Source organism: Doryrhamphus excisus, chromosome 6, assembly GCF_030265055.1.
Source record: "Doryrhamphus excisus isolate RoL2022-K1 chromosome 6, RoL_Dexc_1.0, whole genome shotgun sequence".
Lineage (NCBI taxonomy): Eukaryota > Metazoa > Chordata > Actinopteri > Syngnathiformes > Syngnathidae > Doryrhamphus > Doryrhamphus excisus.
This window is the reverse complement of record NC_080471.1, coordinates 23942168-23962820: the sequence shown is the minus strand read 5'-3', so window position 1 is coordinate 23962820 and position 20653 is coordinate 23942168. Positions and strand designations below refer to the sequence as shown.

Here is a 20653-nt window from a genome sequence, read left to right as displayed (position 1 = left end):
TGGATCCCTACAGGTTGGCGAGGCAGAGAGACGGACACGGGAAGGGCGTGCGGCAGGTTAGAGTGGTCCAGGATAGGAATGGAAGTGTACTGACAGATGCCGGTTATGGGTTGGGAGGATGGACAAAAAACATTTCAAAAGTCCATGAATGAGGAAAACAAGAAAGAAGGAAGAGTAGAAGAGGTATCTGCTGTGGACCTGGAAGTACCAAACATTGGTAAAGAGGAAGTGAGAAAAAAGAGATGAAGAGTAGGAAGGCACCAGATGGTAGTTATGGCATAGACTACTTGAAGCTAGGCTAAGGGCAGAGGTCACCATGTGGGAGCAGCAGTAGGGTTTCATGCCAAAAAAAAAAGTACTACAGATGCTGTATTGCTTTGAGAATGTTCATAGAGAAGTACAGAGAAGGTCGGAGGGAGCTGCATTGTGTCTTTGGAAATCTGGAGGGGGAAACATCAGAGGCCACGCACTCCTGCATCCAAAGACACAATTATGCATTGCGCTCATCAAACACCTTTGCCGCTACGCCCCCCCACCCCCGGTGCAGATATGAGGATGCTGACGTTCTCGTTGGGATGGATAGGATCGTGAACAAGTTCATCTGAAAGACATTACATGTTAGAGACCTTGGACATAAAGTCAGAGAGGACGGACTGAGATGGTTGGGACATGTCCAGAGTAGAGATAGTCAATATATCGGTAGAAGGATTCTGCCGGGTAGGAGGCGTACAGGAAGGCCAAAGAGGAGCTTTAAGGATGTAGTGAAGGAGGACATGAGGGTAGCGGGTGTGAGAAAGACACATGCGAAAGACAGGGTTGGATGGAGGCGGCTGATTTGCCGTGGCGACCCCTGAAGGGAAAAGCAGAAAGAAAAGAAGAAAAAGACACATATGCACACATATACACATCTCAAATTAAAAGGGACAAAATACAAAACACTCAAATATGAAAAAATATATACAAATTATAATTCTGTGTACCGATATGGACCCGACTGAAGGGGGTTGGACATCGGTGCCATACGGGACGCGCCGCGCCCGTACTCACATGATCCAACACAGGAGACTTGTCCCTCGGGAGTGACATTCCCTACTGGATGGGGCGAGTGCATTCCCTGGTGCCCCTTGGAGGAGGCGTGGGCACTCGGCCCTACACGCCTCACTCCAGGGGGTGATTTCCGTCCATCACACACATCGTGTGATGCCGGGCGTGATGACACAATGGAAGAGCACAATGTCGCCTTCATCAGGTTTATTTGAGCAACTGCAGGAAACAACATTGTGATGCATCGTTTCAAAATAGGAATGCCATCTTAAAGTGCCAAATCATTACAAAGAAAAAGGTTGGAAAAATATTGGTGGTTGTCTCCATACTTTTAAAGCATACAAATTCTTGGTTACATTTCAGAGAACAAAGTTACAAGTTCACGACTGAAAGCGCAAATGCTACAGCACTGCCAGCTCGTGTAGCTCGCTCCTCGACCCTTGACAAATACCATCGTCATGCTAACGTGGATCTTTACTTGTCATGGCTCACGGTTTGGCACAATGTAAACAACACACGTGAATAAAATCTCATCTCTACGTGAAACAAACATCTTTAAAATAGATTCTCCTTTCGTTTGGAAGTATTTACACACTCACACTATGTACATGTTTCAAGGTCAGCCACTCCATACGCGACCTTTACAAACGGACACGCCTGAGTTTTACAGCAAAGACCGGCCGTTCACGTCTACTTTGAATGTTTCTATGTTGTCCGGCAGGAGGCTTCAACACCCAGCGAGTTTCCTGAGACTACCTGTGATGCTAACAGGTCAAAATACTTCTTCTAAATCGATCTGAAAACACAAGGATGCCGATCTTGTTTCAATATGACAACGCTAATTGGTTAACACTTTGAGCATACGGGAGGCGCTGTTACTCACTATCAGCCCTGGCTCGCCGACAGATATTTTAGTCAGCGGGTAAATTCATCTACTGATTCATTTCTTTCATTCATGGACTCAAGATTAAACAGTTCATACTGTCCGGCCATCCGTTTTTTACACCGCTTATCCTCACTATAGTGGTGGGGGTATGCTGGAGTCTATCCCGGCTGTCTTTGGGGGCGAGAGGCGGGGTACACCCTGTACCGGTGGCCGGCCGATCACAGGGCACGTATCGACAAACAACCGTTCCCACCCACATTCATACCTATGGACAATTTGGAGTGGCCGATCAAGCTAGCATGTTTTTGGAACTGGGGAGGAAAGCGGATTACCCGGAGAAAAGCCATGCACAGGGAGAACATGCTAACTCCACAAAGAGATGCCCGAGCAGAAAATCAAAGCCGGATCTTCTCGCTGTGTGGCCTACATGCTAAACACTCATCCGCCGCGCAGCCCAACATTCATACCCTGTGTCATGTGTATTTTGGAATTGGAATTTTGTCATCTTTTGAGACACCTGTTTAACATTTGGAAATGAATGACTTGAATCCAGGACTGGCCGCAGCAGAGCCCCGCCAGGTGTCAACTAGCAGACGTGTGATGTCATTTAGCGTTGCAATGAGACAACGTTTAAAAAAATATCCCTCTGTCTTTGTTGATCGAAATGATCCAAAGACAACAAGGGAAAGAAGAAAAATAAGTCTTAATCATCATCACAAAAAGTACACAAAACCTGGGAGCCCTGAGCGTCGTCGACATGCTTGGTTGACACCAGACGTGCATCGCCTCCTGTTATTGCACAAGCGCCGCCCATAGAGTGTCACGGTACACCTTCCCAGACAGAAATGACTAAACATTTGTTTACTTCTCTGCTGTCCTCCTCATTCATTAAGAAGAAAGACACGCCCCTGAGGTCAGAGGTTGACCTTTGAAGAGATAAATCATCCATCACTAGGCTCACCTCATCAGCTGGGTGGAGGTCAAACTGCGACTACATGTCGTCTATGGTCAGGAAGGAGACAAGATGGCTGCCAAGCTTCGCCTGATTGGCTGCCTGTTAAGAAGCTTTTAACGTGTTCGCTGAGAGGGAGGAAGAGGAGGTGGGACGCGTCCTGGCATCTCTACGTGTCTCTGGGCTCCAGTTTGCAGGACAGGTCGAAGAGATGGTTCTGGTTGTCGATCACCTGCAGCTGTCGCACGTACGCTTTGGTCTGCAGGTGGGATGGCGACGTCTCCATATCCATGGCTACCAGAGGTGTCAAAACTTCATTAGCATTTATATTGTATGTGTGTCTGTCTGTGTGTGTGTGTGTGTGTGTGTGTGTTACCCAGTTGTCCACTACGGTATCTTCGTATGCTTCGCACCATGTCGGCAACTTTGTGCTGAATACAAAAAATGGCCAAAGGTAAATGCCACCATGTACCAACAACTGCAAAGCATTTTTTTTTTTTACCATCTTGTCAAAATTGACCAGCTGGCCGTGAAAAGTCTTACAACTCTCATGAAGAAAAGTCAAATCTGACAAGGAAACAAAAGAACAAATGTTGGTACTCCACACCTCAGTGTGCTTGTGCATGTGCGTGTACGTGTGCGTGTGCGTGTGCGTGTGCATGCCTTTAAGCAGCAGAGGAGTGAAGGGGATGAGTGGAGGTCTCAGACTGGTGATCAGGTCTCTGTAGGACTTGTGGTTTCTGGAAGGATCCTGAGGTTTTACAAAAGAAAAGAAGACATCAGACGAGGGACGAAAAACAAAAACAACATTGAGTGAAGAAAAATAACCTCACAGCAATGCTTTCTAACTGCTGAAACTGTTTCCGGAACTTCCCTGGAAGACCCTGATGTGCGCACGTACATAGGTACATGTGCACGCACGCACGCACGCACGCACGCACACACGCACACACACACCACAACATCAGGTTTGTTCAATTGGAAAATAAAGTAAATGTTGATTCAATAAATAAATCAACTCTCTCATGATCAGCAGGTCTAATGGTCTACCAAGTCTGCACTACTGGAACGAGACCTTTATCCAGGGTACCGCTATAGATTCTTCCAATGAAAGAAAATGACTTAGACCGGTAGAAATGATGAAAAACATAGACAACCTCCGACATGGTCATCACATTTGAGCGAGCGTTGGAAGTGGGAACATGACATCAGCGTGTTGTGTGAGGTGACATTACCTCCCAGGTAAGGTCACATGACGATGTCCAGAGAACACAAGGCTCACATGTACGTTTATGCACGTTTGGATAAGTACTTTAAGTCATTTTCTAACAAAGAGATCAAATTGAAATAAATCTGTAATACAGCGAGGAAAATAAGTATTGAACACGTCAACATTTATCTCAAAAAACATATTTCTAATCGAGCTATTGAAATGAAATTTTCACCAGATGTCGGCATCAACCCAAGTAATGCACACATACAAAGAAATCCAAACATTTATGTCCATAAATTAAGTTATGTGTAATAAAGTGAAATGGCACAGGGAATAAGTATTGAACACGCGTACTGAAATTTATTTAATACTTAGTGCAAAAACCTTTGTTGGTGATTACAGCCTCAAGACACCTCCTGTATGGAGAAACCGGTCGAATACATTGCTCAGGTGTGATTTTGGCCCATTCATCCACACAAACTGCCTTCAAATCTTCAAGGTTCCGGGGGTCTCTTCTGTGAACCCGGATCTTCAGTTCTTTCCAAAGATTTTCAATTGGATTCAAGTCTGGTGATTGACTGGGCCATTCTAGCAGCTTTATTTTCTTTTTCTTCAACCGGTTGAGTGTTACCTTGGCTGTGTGCTTGGGATCGTTGTCTTGCTGAAAGATCCACCCTCTTTTCATCTTCAGCAGCCTGGCAGATGACAGCAGATTCTGATCAAGAATGTCTCGATACTTTTCTCCAGTCATTATTCCTTCAATGATATGAAGTCTACCGGTACCACATGCTGAAAAACAGCCCCACGCCATGATGCTCCCACCTCCAAACTTGACTGTTGGTATGGTGTTTTGGGGGTGATGTGCAGTGCCATTTTTCCTCCAAACATGTTGTGTCTTATGACATCCGAAGAGTTCAATTTTGGTCTCATCTGACCAGAGTATGTTCTCCCAGAATGTCATGGGTTTATCCAAATGTTGTGTCGCAAACTCCAAACGAGCTTCAACATGCTTCCTCTTCAAAAATGGAGTCTTGCGTGGTGTGCGTGCATGGAGGACATGGCGGTTGAGTGCATTACTTATTGTTTTCTTTGAAACAACGGTACCTGCTGATTCCAGGTCTTTCTGAAGCTCTCCACGAGTGGTCCTGGGCTGTTGGAGAACCCTTCTGATGATTGTTTTGACTCCTCTGTCTGAAATCTTGCGAGGAGCACCTGGCCGTGGCTGGTTTATGGTAATGCCGTGTTCTTTCCACTTCCGGATGATGGCCCCAATGGTACTCACTGGAACTTTCAGAAGTTTAGAAATGCGCCTGTAACCAATGCCTTCAGTGTGTTTTGCAACAATAAGGCTGCGTAGGTCTTTGGACAGCTCTTTGCTTTTACCCATCATGCAATGCTTCTTGTCTAACACCTTGCTGGTGAGAAACCTTTTTAAAAGGCATTAATCAGGACTAAACCAGCTGATATTACTTTGCACTAATAGGGGACAGGTTAACCTTCTAAATACTGACATACTCCAGCTGCTTTCTTGGCTTTCCAGACCTTTTTACCCCTCCTTTTCTTCATGTGTTCAATACTTATTCCCTGTGCCGTTTCACTTTATTACACATAACTTAATTTATGAACATAAATGTTTGGATTCTTTGTATGTGTGCATTACTTGGGTTGATGCCGACATCTGGTGAGAATTTCATGTCAATAGCTTGATTAGAAATATGTTTTTTGAGAGAAATGTTGACGTGTTCAATACTTATTTTCCCCGCTGTATAATGACCTCCATGTGGCCGGCTAACATTGTACTGTAACAGCCGGAGCAACCTTTACAGCCAAAGCATTAGTCATGGCACTCGTGTATGAATTGCATATTTTTTGTCATCTATTCATTTATCCTGTGTTATTGTGCTACATGTATGAAGGCCATCATGTCATTTACTTGAACAAGTCTTCCTACCTGTGAAGAACGCCGACGCCATGTTGTTGATGGTCTGCCGACACGATTACATGAGTCCTTCCCCGGGGGCCGACAGACTGCTGATGGACGCAAAAGGTTGAAGCGCCAGAAAATGCCGTCTTGTGCGTGCAATAGGTGAAACAGTCCACTGGAGAACCTATGGCATCAGATGACGCTCCCATTTGGAGCTCATGTTGAGATGGATGCAGAGGGATCCCACGGGCTGTTAAGCGACAAGCGGCTTTTCATCTGTAAGAAGAAGTTGGAAGATTAGCTGCTATTCCTTTGCTGTAATGAAATACTCAGTTTTATAAAATTCATTCCTGCATTGAATACTTATAATAATAATACATTTTATTTGTATAGCGCTTTTCAAAATACTCAAAGACACTTTACAGATGAATGGAGTTGAATAAAGTAAGTAAACAGAATAGAAGACACACCAAAATACAACATTCATTGGTTAATACACAGTTAAAACATGAGTAAAAGCGGGGCGGGGAACAGTAGTCAGATATAAAAAAGTTAGACATTAAAAACTGATTTAAAGAGGTGGGTTTTGAGTTGTTTTTTGAAGGTGGGAAAGTCAGAGCAAGCACGGAGTGAATGGGGCAAAGAGTTCCAGAGGGTGGGGGCAGCGATGGAGAAGGCTCTGTCTCCCCAGGTTCGGAGCTTGGTTATTGTAATGATGCGGTGTACAGAAGTTTTTTAGTCGCCATTAAAATAGACCGAATAAGGGAGAAGGGTTATGAGTGTGCTTTCTCTTCCGTTGTCACAATGATGCTCAAAGATAAAATCAGCGGCTTACACTCACCTAACAGATGCCTCGCCTCTGATGGCAACAAGTTCCGACACAAACTTAACACGCCATGCACGCGACGTAACCAGGACATCAAGGGATTTTCACGTCAAACGAAATAATTCCAATTAAACCACTTTCAGCTTCAGTTGTCATTGACTATGACGAGGGTAGCGAAACATACTTTTAAAAAAATCGTTGTCAATTTGGGCCAAAGTCGTTCACATTATGTTATGGATTGCAAATGAACCGGTTGAAACAATTGCTTCCGTCATTTCGAGCATTCTGCACGCTCAACGTGACTTAAAACTTTGATCCTGACCTTGTAGCATTGCTTGTGCGTCGTCTGAGTTACATGGCAACTCCAGTGTTCTCCGTCAGGGTGTTGGAAAGCCGACTCGATACCGAATTACATTGGCGCCAATGAAAACGATGCTGATGCAAGACAAACCGTTTACTTCGGCACTTCTCCACGGTCGTGGCGGTGTTAACTGTCACTATTTTCAGCCCCAAACCGTGGTAAGGGGCGGCCTGACTTCGTCAGAGAAAGACAGATGGTTGCCTGCTGCTTCCGGTCAACTTTTTTTTTCGACGAGCCAGCAACTACAGAACAGCGCGCGCGCGCACGAGATCCCCGCACTTCCTTGTTCACGCTCAACCCGCCCCACATAGCTGGCCAAACACATGCCTGTAACAGCGTTGAAAACTTCAAAAAATTAAGCAATATACAAGTAATATATTCTAAAGCATTTTCAATAAAGAGTTTCAACAATCACGCTCTTAGTTTTACAAACAGTAGACGGCATTCCCTCTAAAATACTTCAGCTTGGCTGCCAACAGATTGACACAGCGTAATTGGGATCGTCGGCGCCATGTTCCGGACGAAACCAGGAAGTGCAAACAGGAAGTTACAGAGCAGATGTGACGTCGTGTTTCACAATGATTTTACACACTATAACAAGAGAAATAATACTTTATACTTTATACTCCTGAAGCACCTTGGGCACTGTTCGTAGGGTGCTGTAAAAAAGGAGGCTGTAGTGGTAGGTTACCGGGACATAACTCACCCCGGAACTATCGATAGGGAAGGTGTTGCCACCTGGAGGCGTAAGCGTGAGGGACGGGGGGTTTCCGGTTCCTGTGGTGGCCGTGTTGCTAAAAGGCTTTGACGTAGCAAGAGAGTGCAAGTTGATGTTGGCAAGAAAAATAAAGTTTTCTCCCAAATTTGACACTCCGCCTCCGACTCCAGTTCTCCGGCGCTTCAAGGCAGTATTTAATTTGTTGGATTTCACGTAATGTCACCACTTACTGGCGGATCAGTACGGTGGCCTGTGACGGACATACATAGATGATATAAGCCTCTATCGCCTCCCTGTGGCCACTTCGAAAACACACAAACGTCTTTTTGAAGTGTACTTTATTTTGGACTAACAAGTATATGTTGAAATCACACAAATGACACATGATACAGATAACATAGCCAAGAGTTGCATAAAAGTGATTTTTAAGGAGAAGAAATTCAGGAATTGAGGCCCTTAATTGACATCCTCCCTCGCCCGCATCATAATCAGCAGTTCCTTCTCCTCTTCATAATGTAGCCGATAGGCGCACATCCCAGCGTGCTTTGCGGTACTGTCTATGAAAGAAATAGCTGTTAAATTACTTGTTTTAAGCAACGTAAATAGGTTATTCTTGCACACGACTGACCAAGTCTGTTCTAAATCTATCTATTGTGTTGATGTTTGATGGGATTTTTTTCATGACACCGTGACTGTAATCCTTATGCTGGGCAATCATATACTGTGTTTTTTCAACGGTAAAGTCGTGGCTAATGTAAGCTTTGTCTTACTCTGCTGAAGATTGCGGGACAGTGGACTGATGGCGACGGCGATGACTAGAGAGCAATATGAAGGCTGCGGCCGCCGGCGCCATAAAGAGCAATATGAAGCCGGCGGCAGGGCGCAGACTGCAGCGGCCGGCGGGCAATCTGTTGTCAGCTGCTGGCTTGCGTGAAAACTGGAAACGGTGGCCGGCCGGTGGGCAAACTGGAGGCGAGGGTTGGAACCTGAGGCCAAGCATCAAGCTAGGTCCACCAATTTTTCACCATATCATCAGACAATTATTCTGCACGAGTGTGCAAAATTTCAGGGACGGGACTCAACAGGAACCATGTTTTCTTCCCAAATAGATTGACCACAAAGCCAGTCAAAGGCCCTAAAAAAAACAAAACTTTAATACATTCATCAAGCATCGAGCTAGGTCCACCAATTTTTCACCATATCATCAGACAATTATTCTGGACGAGTGTGCAAAATTTCAGGGACAGGACTCAACAGGAACCATGTTTTCTTCCCAAATAGATTGACCACAAAGCCGGTCAAAGGCCCTAAAAAAAAAAAAACTTTAATAAATTCATCAAGCATCGAGCTAGGTCCACCAATTTTTCACCATATCATCAGACAATTATTCTGCACGAGTGTGCAAAATTTCAGGGACGGGACTCAACAGGAAAAATGTTTTCTTCCCAAATAGATTGACCACAAAGCCGGTCAAAGGCCCTAAAAAAAACAAAACTTTAATAAATTCATCAAGCATCGAGCTAGGTCCACCAATTTTTCACCATATCATCAGACAATTATTCTGCACGAGTGTGCAAAATTTCAAGAGTCTAGCTCTAAAGGAACCTTGCCTAGTAATCGAACAGACTGCTCAAAGGTCATAGGTCACCATCAATTTGTTGAAATTAGAAACACTTTTTCTTGGAGTTTTTTTTTCATTTTTCAATATGTTGCAGACAGTATCCCATCAATTAGGAAGATATTGGTCCCAGCTCGATACAACCTTCCTAAAGCTAAGTAGCTAACCAAAGGTTGCACAGATGTGAAACTGTGCACACTTGCTTTATATTCTTTGTAGATGTTCTGTTGCGTTTTTTGACACATTTGAACATTTTTTGTCCGATCGGCGGGGGCGTGAACATGAGGAAACAACGAAATTCCGATGCCCGCTGGTCGAAAAGTACATGTCCGACCGACACTCGACTGATGTCGATCCACTCATCTGGAGGCCCCCAACAACATACTCGAATTTCAGACCTCTGCGTTGTCTGGAAAAAAGATTTCTGCGGATCAGGTCTGAAGAGCACGACAATGACTCTCAGAGCCTTTGTGGCCATTTCAGCCAGATTTGGAAAATAAAATTATGATAAAAAATGAATGGACTTTCTTCCATTGGAGTCTCACGAGGCTGGAAAGACAAAACCTCTGAAAAATATGGGGTCGCTGGGGTCAATATGGGCCTCGCAGGGCGTGAAAAACTGCTTTCCCTCCAAAAACCCCCTCTTTTTTCCCATAAATCTCGGACCCTTTGATCCAGGACCCTGATTTTTTGATATGTGTATCAGGGGCTGGCCGCTGACCTGTGTGCCAAGTTTCAAGTGTCTGGCTCAAAAGGGGGCGTGGCTAGACCTGCAAACCCACTAAATTGAGGCCTGCTTGAGGTCAAAGGTCACCCCTTTCTGAAATAAAATGGACTGACTTTCTTTCATTGGAGTCTCACGAGGCTGGAAAGACAAAAACTGAAAAATGTGCGGTCGCTGGGGTCAATATGGGCCTCGCAGGGCGTGAAAAACTGCTTTCCCTCCAAAAAACCCTCTTTTTTCCCACAAATCTCGGACCCTTTGATCCAGGATCCTGATTTTTTGATATGTGTATCAGGGGCTAGCCGCTGACCTGTGTGCTAAGTTTCAAGTGTCTGTCTCGATACGAGTCAGGGGTGGTCCCAAAAGAAAGCCCACTTATGGGGGGGGGGGGGGGGGGGTCGTCCTCGGGAAAAATGCCGTAGGATGTACCGTTCGAGTTATTTGGTTTTGGTACGAGCTACCAAGACCTCCTTCACCCCTATACCTACACCTAATACTGTGTCGCCATCTGGTGGTCAATTAAATGTACTGCAGGCGAATACCGACACTTTCTGGTCATTCCTATGTACTGCAACTCCAACCATGCAATGTCAATGGAGGATGCGTTTTTTCGCCTATTACTCACCAACGGAAGCTTGTATCTAAACGGGACCCACTTCCACCGACTCTAATTCCACCCCGAGCTTTCTGTCGAGACCACCGCCAACGATCTACGACTTCCGGTTTCCGAGATACGACAGTTATAGGAGCAGCTATAGGAGTCTATTTTAATATTTTCTTGTAATTTTATGTAACTTATAACCTTTGTGTGACTATTTATTCGTATATGTTAAAAATTTACATTCCATGAGATAAAACTGAACTATTGACCTTTGTGTGAATGGGCTGACATGGAATTGCCTTATGTAAACGAAATCGGTATTCGTTTTGTCCACTAGATGCCGCCATCGTGATGAATATAAATAAAGCTTTTATGCTGTGAAAACATTACGGCTGACTCAACGGGCCTGTGTCTCATTGTAGTGTGTGCATCGGCACGTGCCACTGAAAAAATACTAATTTAGCTCACAATGGCCAGTTCCCTTTAAGGAATAAACTTGTAGAAAACATGAGCTTTAACTGGACACTTGCATACAATATCCAACTGAAAATATCTGTTGGCACACAGGTGAAGAGAAGAAATTAACTGCGAAAGACAGTACAGAAGCATAGTTATACAAACATCAGGACTTTGCCAGGTGCAACAACATTTCCTGGGTTAATCAGGACCTATTGACATGAAAACGCCATTGATAATACTCTATTTCTTCAAATCAACTGACCTAATGCTAAAATATAAGACTTGGCAGGTTTTTTTTCAGTTTTTTCAACTTGCTCAAAATGCACTTTTCTGTTAAAATAAACACGGGAAACCTCACACACACTCAACAGGGGCCCCAGGAGCATCCAGAAATGGCATAAAATGCCCAAATTTTAGGGCGTCAATTTTTGAAAAAAAACGTAAGGGGTTAGTATGTCGTTTTTTTCAGTTTTTTCAACTTGCTCAAAATGCACTTTTCTGTTAAAATAAACACGGGAAACCTCACACACACTCAACAGGGGCCCCAGGAGCATCCAGAAATGGCATAAAATGCCCAAATTTTAGGGCGTCAATTTTTGAAAAAAAACGTAAGGGGTTAGTATGTCGTTTTTTTTCAGTTTTTTCAACTTGCTCAAAATGCACTTTTCTGTTAAAATAAACACGGGAAACCTCACACACACTCAACAGGGGCCCCAGGAGCATCCAGAAATGGCATAAAATGCCCAAATTTTAGGGCGTCAATTTTTGAAAAAAAACGTAAGGGGTTAGTATGTCGTTTTTTTTCAGTTTTTTCAACTTGCTCAAAATGCACTTTTCTGTTAAAATAAACACGGGAAACCTCACACACACTCAACAGGGGCCCCAGGAGCATCCAGAAATGGCATAAAATGCCCAAATTTTAGGGCGTCAATTTTTGAAAAAAAACGTAAGGGGTTAGTATGTCGTTTTTTTCTGTTTTTTCAACTTGCTCAAAATGCACTTTTCTGTTAAAATAAACACGGGAAACCTCACACACACTCAACAGGGGCCCCAGGAGCATCCAGAAATGGCATAAAATGCCCAAATTTTAGGGCGTCAATTTTTGAAAAAAAACGTAAGGGGTTAGTATGTCGTTTTTTTTCAGTTTTTTCAACTTGCTCAAAATGCACTTTTCTGTTAAAATAAACACGGGAAACCTCACACACACTCAACAGGGGCCCCAGGAGCATCCAGAAATGGCATAAAATGCCCAAATTTTAGGGCGTCAATTTTTGAAAAAAAACGTAAGGGGTTAGTATGTCGTTTTTTTTCAGTTTTTTCAACTTGCTCAAAATGCACTTTTCTGTTAAAATAAACACGGGAAACCTCACACACACTCAACAGGGGCCCCAGGAGCATCCAGAAATGGCATAAAATGCCCAAATTTTAGGGCGTCAATTTTTGAAAAAAAACGTAAGGGGTTAGTATGTCGTTTTTTTCTGTTTTTTCAACTTGTTCAAAATGCACTTTTCTGTTAAAATAAACACGTGAAACCTCACACACACTCAACAGGGGCCCCAGGAGCATCCAGAAATGGCATAAAATGCCCAAATTTTAGGGCGTCAATTTTTGAAAAAAAACGTAAGGGGTTAGTATGTCGTTTTTTTCAGTTTTTTCAACTTGCTCAAAATGCACTTTTCTGTTAAAATAAACACGGGAAACCTCACACACACTCAACAGGGGCCCCAGGAGCATCCAGAAATGGCATAAAATGCCCAAATTTTAGGGCGTCAATTTTTGAAAAAAAACGTAAGGGGTTAGTATGTCGTTTTTTCAGTGTTTTCAACTTGCTCAAAATGCACTTTTCTGTTAAAATAAACACGGGAAACCTCACACACACTCAACAGGGGCCCCAGGAGCATCCAGAAATGGCATAAAATGCCCAAATTTTAGGGCGTCAATTTTTGAAAAAAAAAACGTAAGGGGTTAGTATGTCGTTTTTTTTCAGTTTTTTCAACTTGCTCAAAATGCACTTTTCTGTTAAAATAAACACGGGAAACCTCACACACACTCAACAGGGGCCCCAGGAGCATCGAGAAATGGCATAAAATGCCCAAATTTTAGGGCATCAATTTTTGAAAAAAAAAAACGTAAGGGGTTAGTATGTCGTTTTTTTCAGTTTTTTCAACTTGCTCAAAATGCACTTTTCTGTTAAAATAAACACGGGAAACCTCACACACACTCAACAGGGGCCCCAGGAGCATCCAGAAATGGCATAAATTGCCCAAATTTTAGGGCGTCAATTTTTGAAAAAAAACGTAAGGGGTTAGTATGTCGTTTTTTTCAGTTTTTTCAACTTGCTCAAATTAACTTTTCTGTTAAAATAAACACGGGAAACCTCACACACACTCAACAGGGGCCCCAGGAGCATCCAGAAATGGCATGAAATGCCCAAATTTTAGGGCGTCAATTTTTGAAAAAAAACGTAAGGGGTTAGTATGTCGTTTTTTCAGTTTTTTCAACTTGCTCAAAATGCACTTTTCTGTTAAAATAAACACGGGAAACCTCACACACACACTCAACAGGGGCCCCAGGAGCATCCAGAAATGGCATAAAATGCCCAAATTTTAGGGCGTCAATTTTTGAAAAAAAACGTAAGTATGTCGTTTTTTTCAGTTTTTTCAACTTGCTCAAAATGCACTTTTCTGTTAAAATAAACACGGGAAACCTCACACACACTCAACAGGGGCCCCAGGAGCATCCAGAAATGGCATAAAATGCCCAAATTTTAGGGCGTCAATTTTTGAAAAAATAACGTAAGGGGTTAGTATGTCGTTTTTTTTCAGTTTTTTCAACTTGCTCAAAATGCACTTTTCTGTTAAAATAAACACGGGAAACCTCACACACACTCAACAGGGGCCCCAGGAGCATCCAGAAATGTCATAAAATGCCCAAATTTTAGGGCATCAATTTTTGAAAAAAAAAAACGTAAGGGGTTAGTATGTCGTTTTTTTCAGTTTTTTCAACTTGCTCAAAATGCACTTTTCTGTAAAAATAAACACGGGAAACCTCACACACACTCAACAGGGGCCCCAGGAGCATCCAGAAATGGCATAAAATGCCCAAATTTTAGGGCGTCAATTTTTGAAAAAAAACGTAAGGGGCTAGTATGTCGTTTTTTTCAGTTTTTTCAACTTGCTCAAAATGCACTTTTCTGTTAAAATAAACACGGGAAACCTCACACACACTCAACAGGGGCCCCAGGAGCATCCAGAAATGGCATAAAATGCCCAAATTTTAGGGCGTCAATTTTTGAAAAAAAACGTAAGGGGTTAGTATGTCGTTTTTTTCAGTTTTTTCAACTTGCTCAAAATGCACTTTTCTGTTAAAATAAACACGGGAAACCTCACACACACTCAACAGGGGCCCCAGGAGCATCCAGAAATGGCATAAAATGCCCAAATTTTAGGGCGTCAATTTTTGAAAAAAAACGTAAGGGGTTAGTATGTCGTTTTTTTTCAGTTTTTTCAACTTGCTCAAAATGCACTTTTCTGTTAAAATAAACACGGGAAACCTCACACACACTCAACAGGGGCCCCAGGAGCATCCAAAAATGGCATAAAATGCCCAAATTTTAGGGCGTCAATTTTTGAAAAAAACGTAAGGGGTTAGTATGTCGTTTTTTTCAGTTTTTTCAACTTGCTCAAAATGCACTTTTCTGTTAAAATAAACACGGGAAACCTCACACACACTCAACAGGGGCCCCAGGAGCATCCAGAAATGGCATAAAATGCCCAAATTTTAGGGCGTCAATTTTTGAAAAAAAACGTAAGGGGTTAGTATGTCGTTTTTTTCTGTTTTTTCAACTTGTTCAAAATGCACTTTTCTGTTAAAATAAACACGTGAAACCTCACACACACTCAACAGGGGCCCCAGGAGCATCCAGAAATGGCATAAAATGCCCAAATTTTAGGGCGTCAATTTTTGAAAAAAAACGTAAGGGGTTAGTATGTCGTTTTTTTCAGTTTTTTCAACTTGCTCAAAATGCACTTTTCTGTTAAAATAAACACGGGAAACCTCACACACACTCAACAGGGGCCCCAGGAGCATCCAGAAATGGCATAAAATGCCCAAATTTTAGGGCGTCAATTTTTGAAAAAAAACGTAAGGGGTTAGTATGTCGTTTTTTCAGTGTTTTCAACTTGCTCAAAATGCACTTTTCTGTTAAAATAAACACGGGAAACCTCACACACACTCAACAGGGGCCCCAGGAGCATCCAGAAATGGCATAAAATGCCCAAATTTTAGGGCGTCAATTTTTGAAAAAAAACGTAAGGGGCTAGTATGTCGTTTTTTTCAGTTTTTTCAACTTGCTCAAAATGCACTTTTCTGTTAAAATAAACACGGGAAACCTCACACACACTCAACAGGGGCCCCAGGAGGATCCAGAAATGGCATAAAATGCCCAAATTTTAGGGCGTCAATTTTTGAAAAAAAAACCGTAAGGGGTTAGTATGTCGTTTTTTTTCAGTTTTTTCAACTTGCTCAAAATGCACTTTTCTGTTAAAATAAACACGGGAAACCTCACACACACTCAACAGGGGCCCCAGGAGCATCGAGAAATGGCATAAAATGCCCAAATTTTAGGGCATCAATTTTTGAAAAAAAAAAACGTAAGGGGTTAGTATGTCGTTTTTTTCAGTTTTTTCAACTTGCTCAAAATGCACTTTTCTGTTAAAATAAACACGGGAAACCTCACACACACTCAACAGGGGCCCCAGGAGCATCCAGAAATGGCATAAATTGCCCAAATTTTAGGGCGTCAATTTTTGAAAAAAAACGTAAGGGGTTAGTATGTCGTTTTTTTCAGTTTTTTCAACTTGCTCAAAATGCACTTTTCTGTTAAAATAAACACGGGAAACCTCACACACACTCAACAGGGGCCCCAGGAGCATCCAGAAATGGCATAAAATGCCCAAATTTTAGGGCGTCAATTTTTGAAAAAATAACGTAAGGGGTTAGTATGTCGTTTTTTTTCAGTTTTTTCAACTTGCTCAAAATGCACTTTTCTGTTAAAATAAACACGGGAAACCTCACACACACTCAACAGGGGCCCCAGGAGCATCGAGAAATGTCACAAAATGCCCAAATTTTAGGGCATCAATTTTTGAAAAAAAAAAACGTAAGGGGTTAGTATGTCGTTTTTTTCAGTTTTTTCAACTTGCTCAAAATGCACTTTTCTGTAAAAATAAACACGGGAAACCTCACACACACTCAACAGGGGCCCCAGGAGCATCCAGAAATGGCATAAAATGCCCAAATTTTAGGGCGTCAATTTTTGAAAAAAAACGTAAGGGGCTAGTATGTCGTTTTTTTCAGTTTTTTCAACTTGCTCAAAATGCACTTTTCTGTTAAAATAAACATGGGAAACCTCACACACACTCAACAGGGGCCACAGGAGCATCCAGAAATGGCATAAAATGCCCAAATTTTAGGGCGTCAATTTTTGAAAAAAAAACGTAAGGGGTTAGTATGTCGTTTTTTTTCAGTTTTTTCAACTTGCTCAAAATGCACTTTTCTGTTAAAATAAACACGGGAAACCTCACACACACTCAACAGGGGCCCCAGGAGCATCCAGAAATGGCATAAAATGCCCAAATTTTAGGGCATCAATTTTTGAAAAAAAAAAAACGTAAGGGGTTAGTATGTCGTTTTTTTCAGTTTTTTCAACTTGCTCAAAATGCACTTTTCTGTTAAAATAAACACGGGAAACCTCACACACACTCAACAGGGGCCCCAGGAGCATCCAGAAATGGCATAAATTGCCCAAATTTTAGGGCGTCAATTTTTGAAAAAAAACGTAAGGGGTTAGTATGTCGTTTTTTTCAGTGTTTTCAACTTGCTCAAATGCACTTTTCTGTTAAAATAAACACGGGAAACCTCACACACACTCAACAGGGGCCCCAGGAGCATCCAGAAATGGCATAAAATGCCCAAATTTTAGGGCGTCAATTTTTGAAAAAAAACGTAAGTATGTCGTTTTTTTCAGTTTTTTCAACTTGCTCAAAATGCACTTTTCTGTTAAAATAAACACGGGAAACCTCACACACACTCAACAGGGGCCCCAGGAGCATCCAAAAATGGCATAAAATGCCCAAATTTTAGGGCGTCAATTTTTGAAAAAAAACGTAAGGGGTTAGTTGTCGTTTTTTTTCAGTTTTTTCAACTTGCTCAAAATGCACTTTTCTGTTAAAATAAACACGGGAAACCTCACACACACTCAACAGGAGCCCCAGGAGCATCCAGAAATGGCATAAAGTGCCCAAATTTTAGGGCGTCAATTTTTGAAAAAAAACGTAAGGGGTTAGTATGTCGTTTTTTTCAGTTTTTTCAACTTGCTCAAAATGCACTTTTCTGTTAAAATAAACACGGGAAACCTCACACACACTCAACAGGGGCCCCAGGAGCATCCAGAAATGGCATAAAATGCCCAAATTTTAGGGCGTCAATTTTTGAAAAAAAACGTAAGTATGTCGTTTTTTTCAGTTTTTTCAACTTGCTCAAAATGCACTTTTCTGTTAAAATAAACACGGGAAACCTCACACACACTCAACAGGGGCCCCAGGAGCATCCAGAAATGGCATAAAATGCCCAAATTTTAGGGCGTCAATTTTTGAAAAAAAAAACATAAGGGGTTAGTATGTCGTTTTTTTCTGTTTTTTCAACTTGCTCAAAATGCACTTTTCTGTTAAAATAAACACGGGAAACCTCACACACACTCAACAGGGGCCCCAGGAGCATCCAGAAATGGCATAAAATGCCCAAATTTTAGGGCGTCAATTTTTGAAAAAAAAAAGTAAGGGGTTAGTATGTCGTTTTTTTCAGTTTTTTCAACTTGCTCAAAATGCACTTTTCTGTTAAAATAAACACGGGAAACCTCACACACACTCAACAGGGGCCCCAGGAGCATCCAGAAATGGCATAAAATGCCCAAATTTTAGGGCGTCAATTTTTGAAAAAAAAAAAAATGTAAGGGGTTAGTATGTCGTTTTTTTCAGTTTTTTCAACTTGCTCAAAATGCACTTTTCTGTTAAAATAAACACGTGAAACCTCACACACACTCAAGAGGGGCCCCAGGAGCATCCAAAAATGGCAAAAAATGCCAAAATTTTAGGGCGTCAATTTTTGAAAAAAAACGTAAGGGGTTAGTATGTCGTTTTTTTCAGTGTTTTCAACTTGCTCAAAATGCACTTTTCTGTTAAAATAAACACGGGAAACCTCACACACACTCAACAGGGGCCCCAGGAGCATCCAAAAATGGCATAAAATGCCCAAATTTTAGGGCGTCAATTTTTGAAAAAAAACGTAAGGGGTTATTATGTCGTTTTTTTCAGTGTTTTCAACTTGCTCAAAATGCGCTTTTCTGTTAAAATAAACACGGGAAACCTCACACACACTCAACAGGGGCCCCAGGAGCATCCAAAAATGGCATAAAATGCCAAAATTTTAGGGCGTCAATTTTTGAAAAAAAAAAAACGTCGTTTGTTTCAGTTTTTTCAACTTGCTCAAAATGCACTTTTCTGTTAAATTAAACACGGGAAACCTCACACACACTCAACAGGGGCCCCAGGAGCATCCAAAAATGGCATAAAATGTCAAAATTTTTCAGTTTTTTCAACTTGCCCAAAATGCACTTTTCTGTTAAAATAAACACGGGAAACCTCACACACACTCAACAGGGGCCCCAGGAGCATCCAGAAATGGCATAAAATGCCAACATTTTAGGGCGTCAATTTTTGAAAAAAAACGTAAGGGGTTAGTATGTCGTTTTTTTCAGTTTTTTCAACTTGCTCAAAATGCACTTTTCTGTTATACAGTATATGCGTCTACCCATGAAAATAGCTAAAAATGCTAGTATTCTAATGTTAGCATGCTAACATATTTGTATACTTAAGAAAATGGCTAAAAATGCTACTATGCAAATATTAGCATGTTCGCAATGTTAAAATGCTACCTTTAACACGCTGACGCCTGGAATGATAGAGCTAAGTGTTTACGCAGTATATGTGTCTACCCATGAAAATAGCTAAAAATGCTAGTATTCTAATATTAGCATGCTAGCAATGCTGACAAGCTAACACCTAGTTCTTTTGAACATAAACCGACAAACAGGTAAACGCCGGCAACGACATAACATAACAAAACATAATTTATATAGCATTTGGATAATCAGGAAATCTATTTATTTATTTATAAGATTTTAGATGGAAAAAAATGTGAAAAACAAATTTGTGTAATTTCTGCACTTTGTGTAGTGCTACTTTGTGTAGAAATCCAAAACGTGTCCACACTTCAGCCTTGTACTATATACATGTATCTATGATAAATGCCTAAAAATATCCATATCGTACTTTTTAATATCGATACAGTATCATGGAACAAAGTATCGCGATATATCGCCGAAACGATATTTACACCCCTAGTGTAATATTTGTGTGTGTGTTGTTTCCCAATACCATGTTAGAAGTTGTTGCCAGGTATCTTATAGTACCTTAGTAGTCAGCTTAGAGGAAGATTAATGGTCTCGGAACAACAGCTGCAAATTTTGCCAAGCTGGATCTGGCAACGGAGCATCGGAGAAGAATGGCGGGATGAAGAAAGAAAGATGCAGGAAGACGTGTGGAAGAAGAGACGAGGAGGCACCAGCTGGGGAGCGAGAGAGCTAATGGGGGGGTAAAAGACAGATTTAGTGCTCTGTGATCGGCGCTGATGAGTTGCGTGGCGCTCAGCCGTCCCAGAGAGCTGGAGAAAGACAAGAGGAGGGGAGAAACAAAGGGGGAGCGGGGGGGGGGGGGGGGGGTTAAAAGGAAGGAATTAAACACGAGGGCACGCAGACCGCCGGGGAAGACGCATGAATGGAAATGTGAGGGGAAGCTAAACTAGGACGACGGTGGGTGAGGGTGCGAAAACAACAATTGTTGAGGGAAAACAACAGAAAGGATGAGAATGTACGTAAGTCTTCGAGATGTAAGAAGCGACGTTTGTGCCCGTGTGAAATGGGACCTAAACCTGCCCCCCCTCTAAACCCCGCCCCCAAACCCCCCTGAGTAGCTTCATGTTCACCTCCAACACAAACACACAACACAAAGCTGCAACCTCACTTCCTGTCCGTCCCTCACTCTGGTCCCTGAAGGGGGAATACATTTATATAGTAAGACACACAAGCACCAGTCCTCTTTATATCTGAAATGGCTTACTTACACGCTCTTATTATGTGGACGATTTTGCGAAATACGAGCGTAAAGGTGACTATAGGGGTGCTATGTCATGACTGGAGGGCTCCAATGA

General features: G+C 42.1%; 1 protein-coding gene across 2 annotated transcripts; it reads right to left on the bottom strand.

Annotated features, from left to right (window-relative positions):
• Positions 1 to 1236: 1236 nt before the first annotated feature.
• LOC131131531 (uncharacterized) lies at positions 1237 to 7721 on the bottom strand. Of its 2 annotated transcripts, none has more exons than XM_058076293.1 (8): positions 7168 to 7721; positions 6047 to 6295; positions 5200 to 5382; positions 4727 to 4790; positions 3546 to 3633; positions 3385 to 3449; positions 3259 to 3313; positions 1237 to 3176 (listed from the first exon to the last, which is right to left on the bottom strand). In XM_058076293.1, exons 2-8 carry the CDS (start codon positions 6226 to 6228, stop codon positions 3052 to 3054), a joined length of 762 nt encoding a protein of 253 aa, XP_057932276.1. In that variant the 5' UTR covers positions 6229 to 6295; positions 7168 to 7721; the 3' UTR covers positions 1237 to 3051. The 2 variants fall into 2 exon arrangements, with proteins under 2 accessions (XP_057932276.1, XP_057932277.1); XM_058076294.1 differs by having other exon boundaries at positions 7297 to 7721.
• Positions 7722 to 20653: the final 12932 nt, after the last annotated feature.

Excerpts from the sequence above, each read along its gene's own strand:
- LOC131131531 (XM_058076293.1), bottom strand. The coding sequence starts at position 6,228 with ATGGGAGCGTCATCTGATGCCATAGGTTCTCCAGTGGACTGTTTCACC. Across the intron at positions 5,383-6,046 it reads GGCGTCGGCGTTCTTCACAG|TTCCAGTGAGTACCATTGGG; the intron begins GTAGGAAGACTT and ends AACTTCTGAAAG. Across the intron at positions 4,791-5,199 it reads GAAAGACCTGGAATCAGCAG|GCTGCTGAAGATGAAAAGAG; the intron begins GTACCGTTGTTT and ends GTCATCTGCCAG.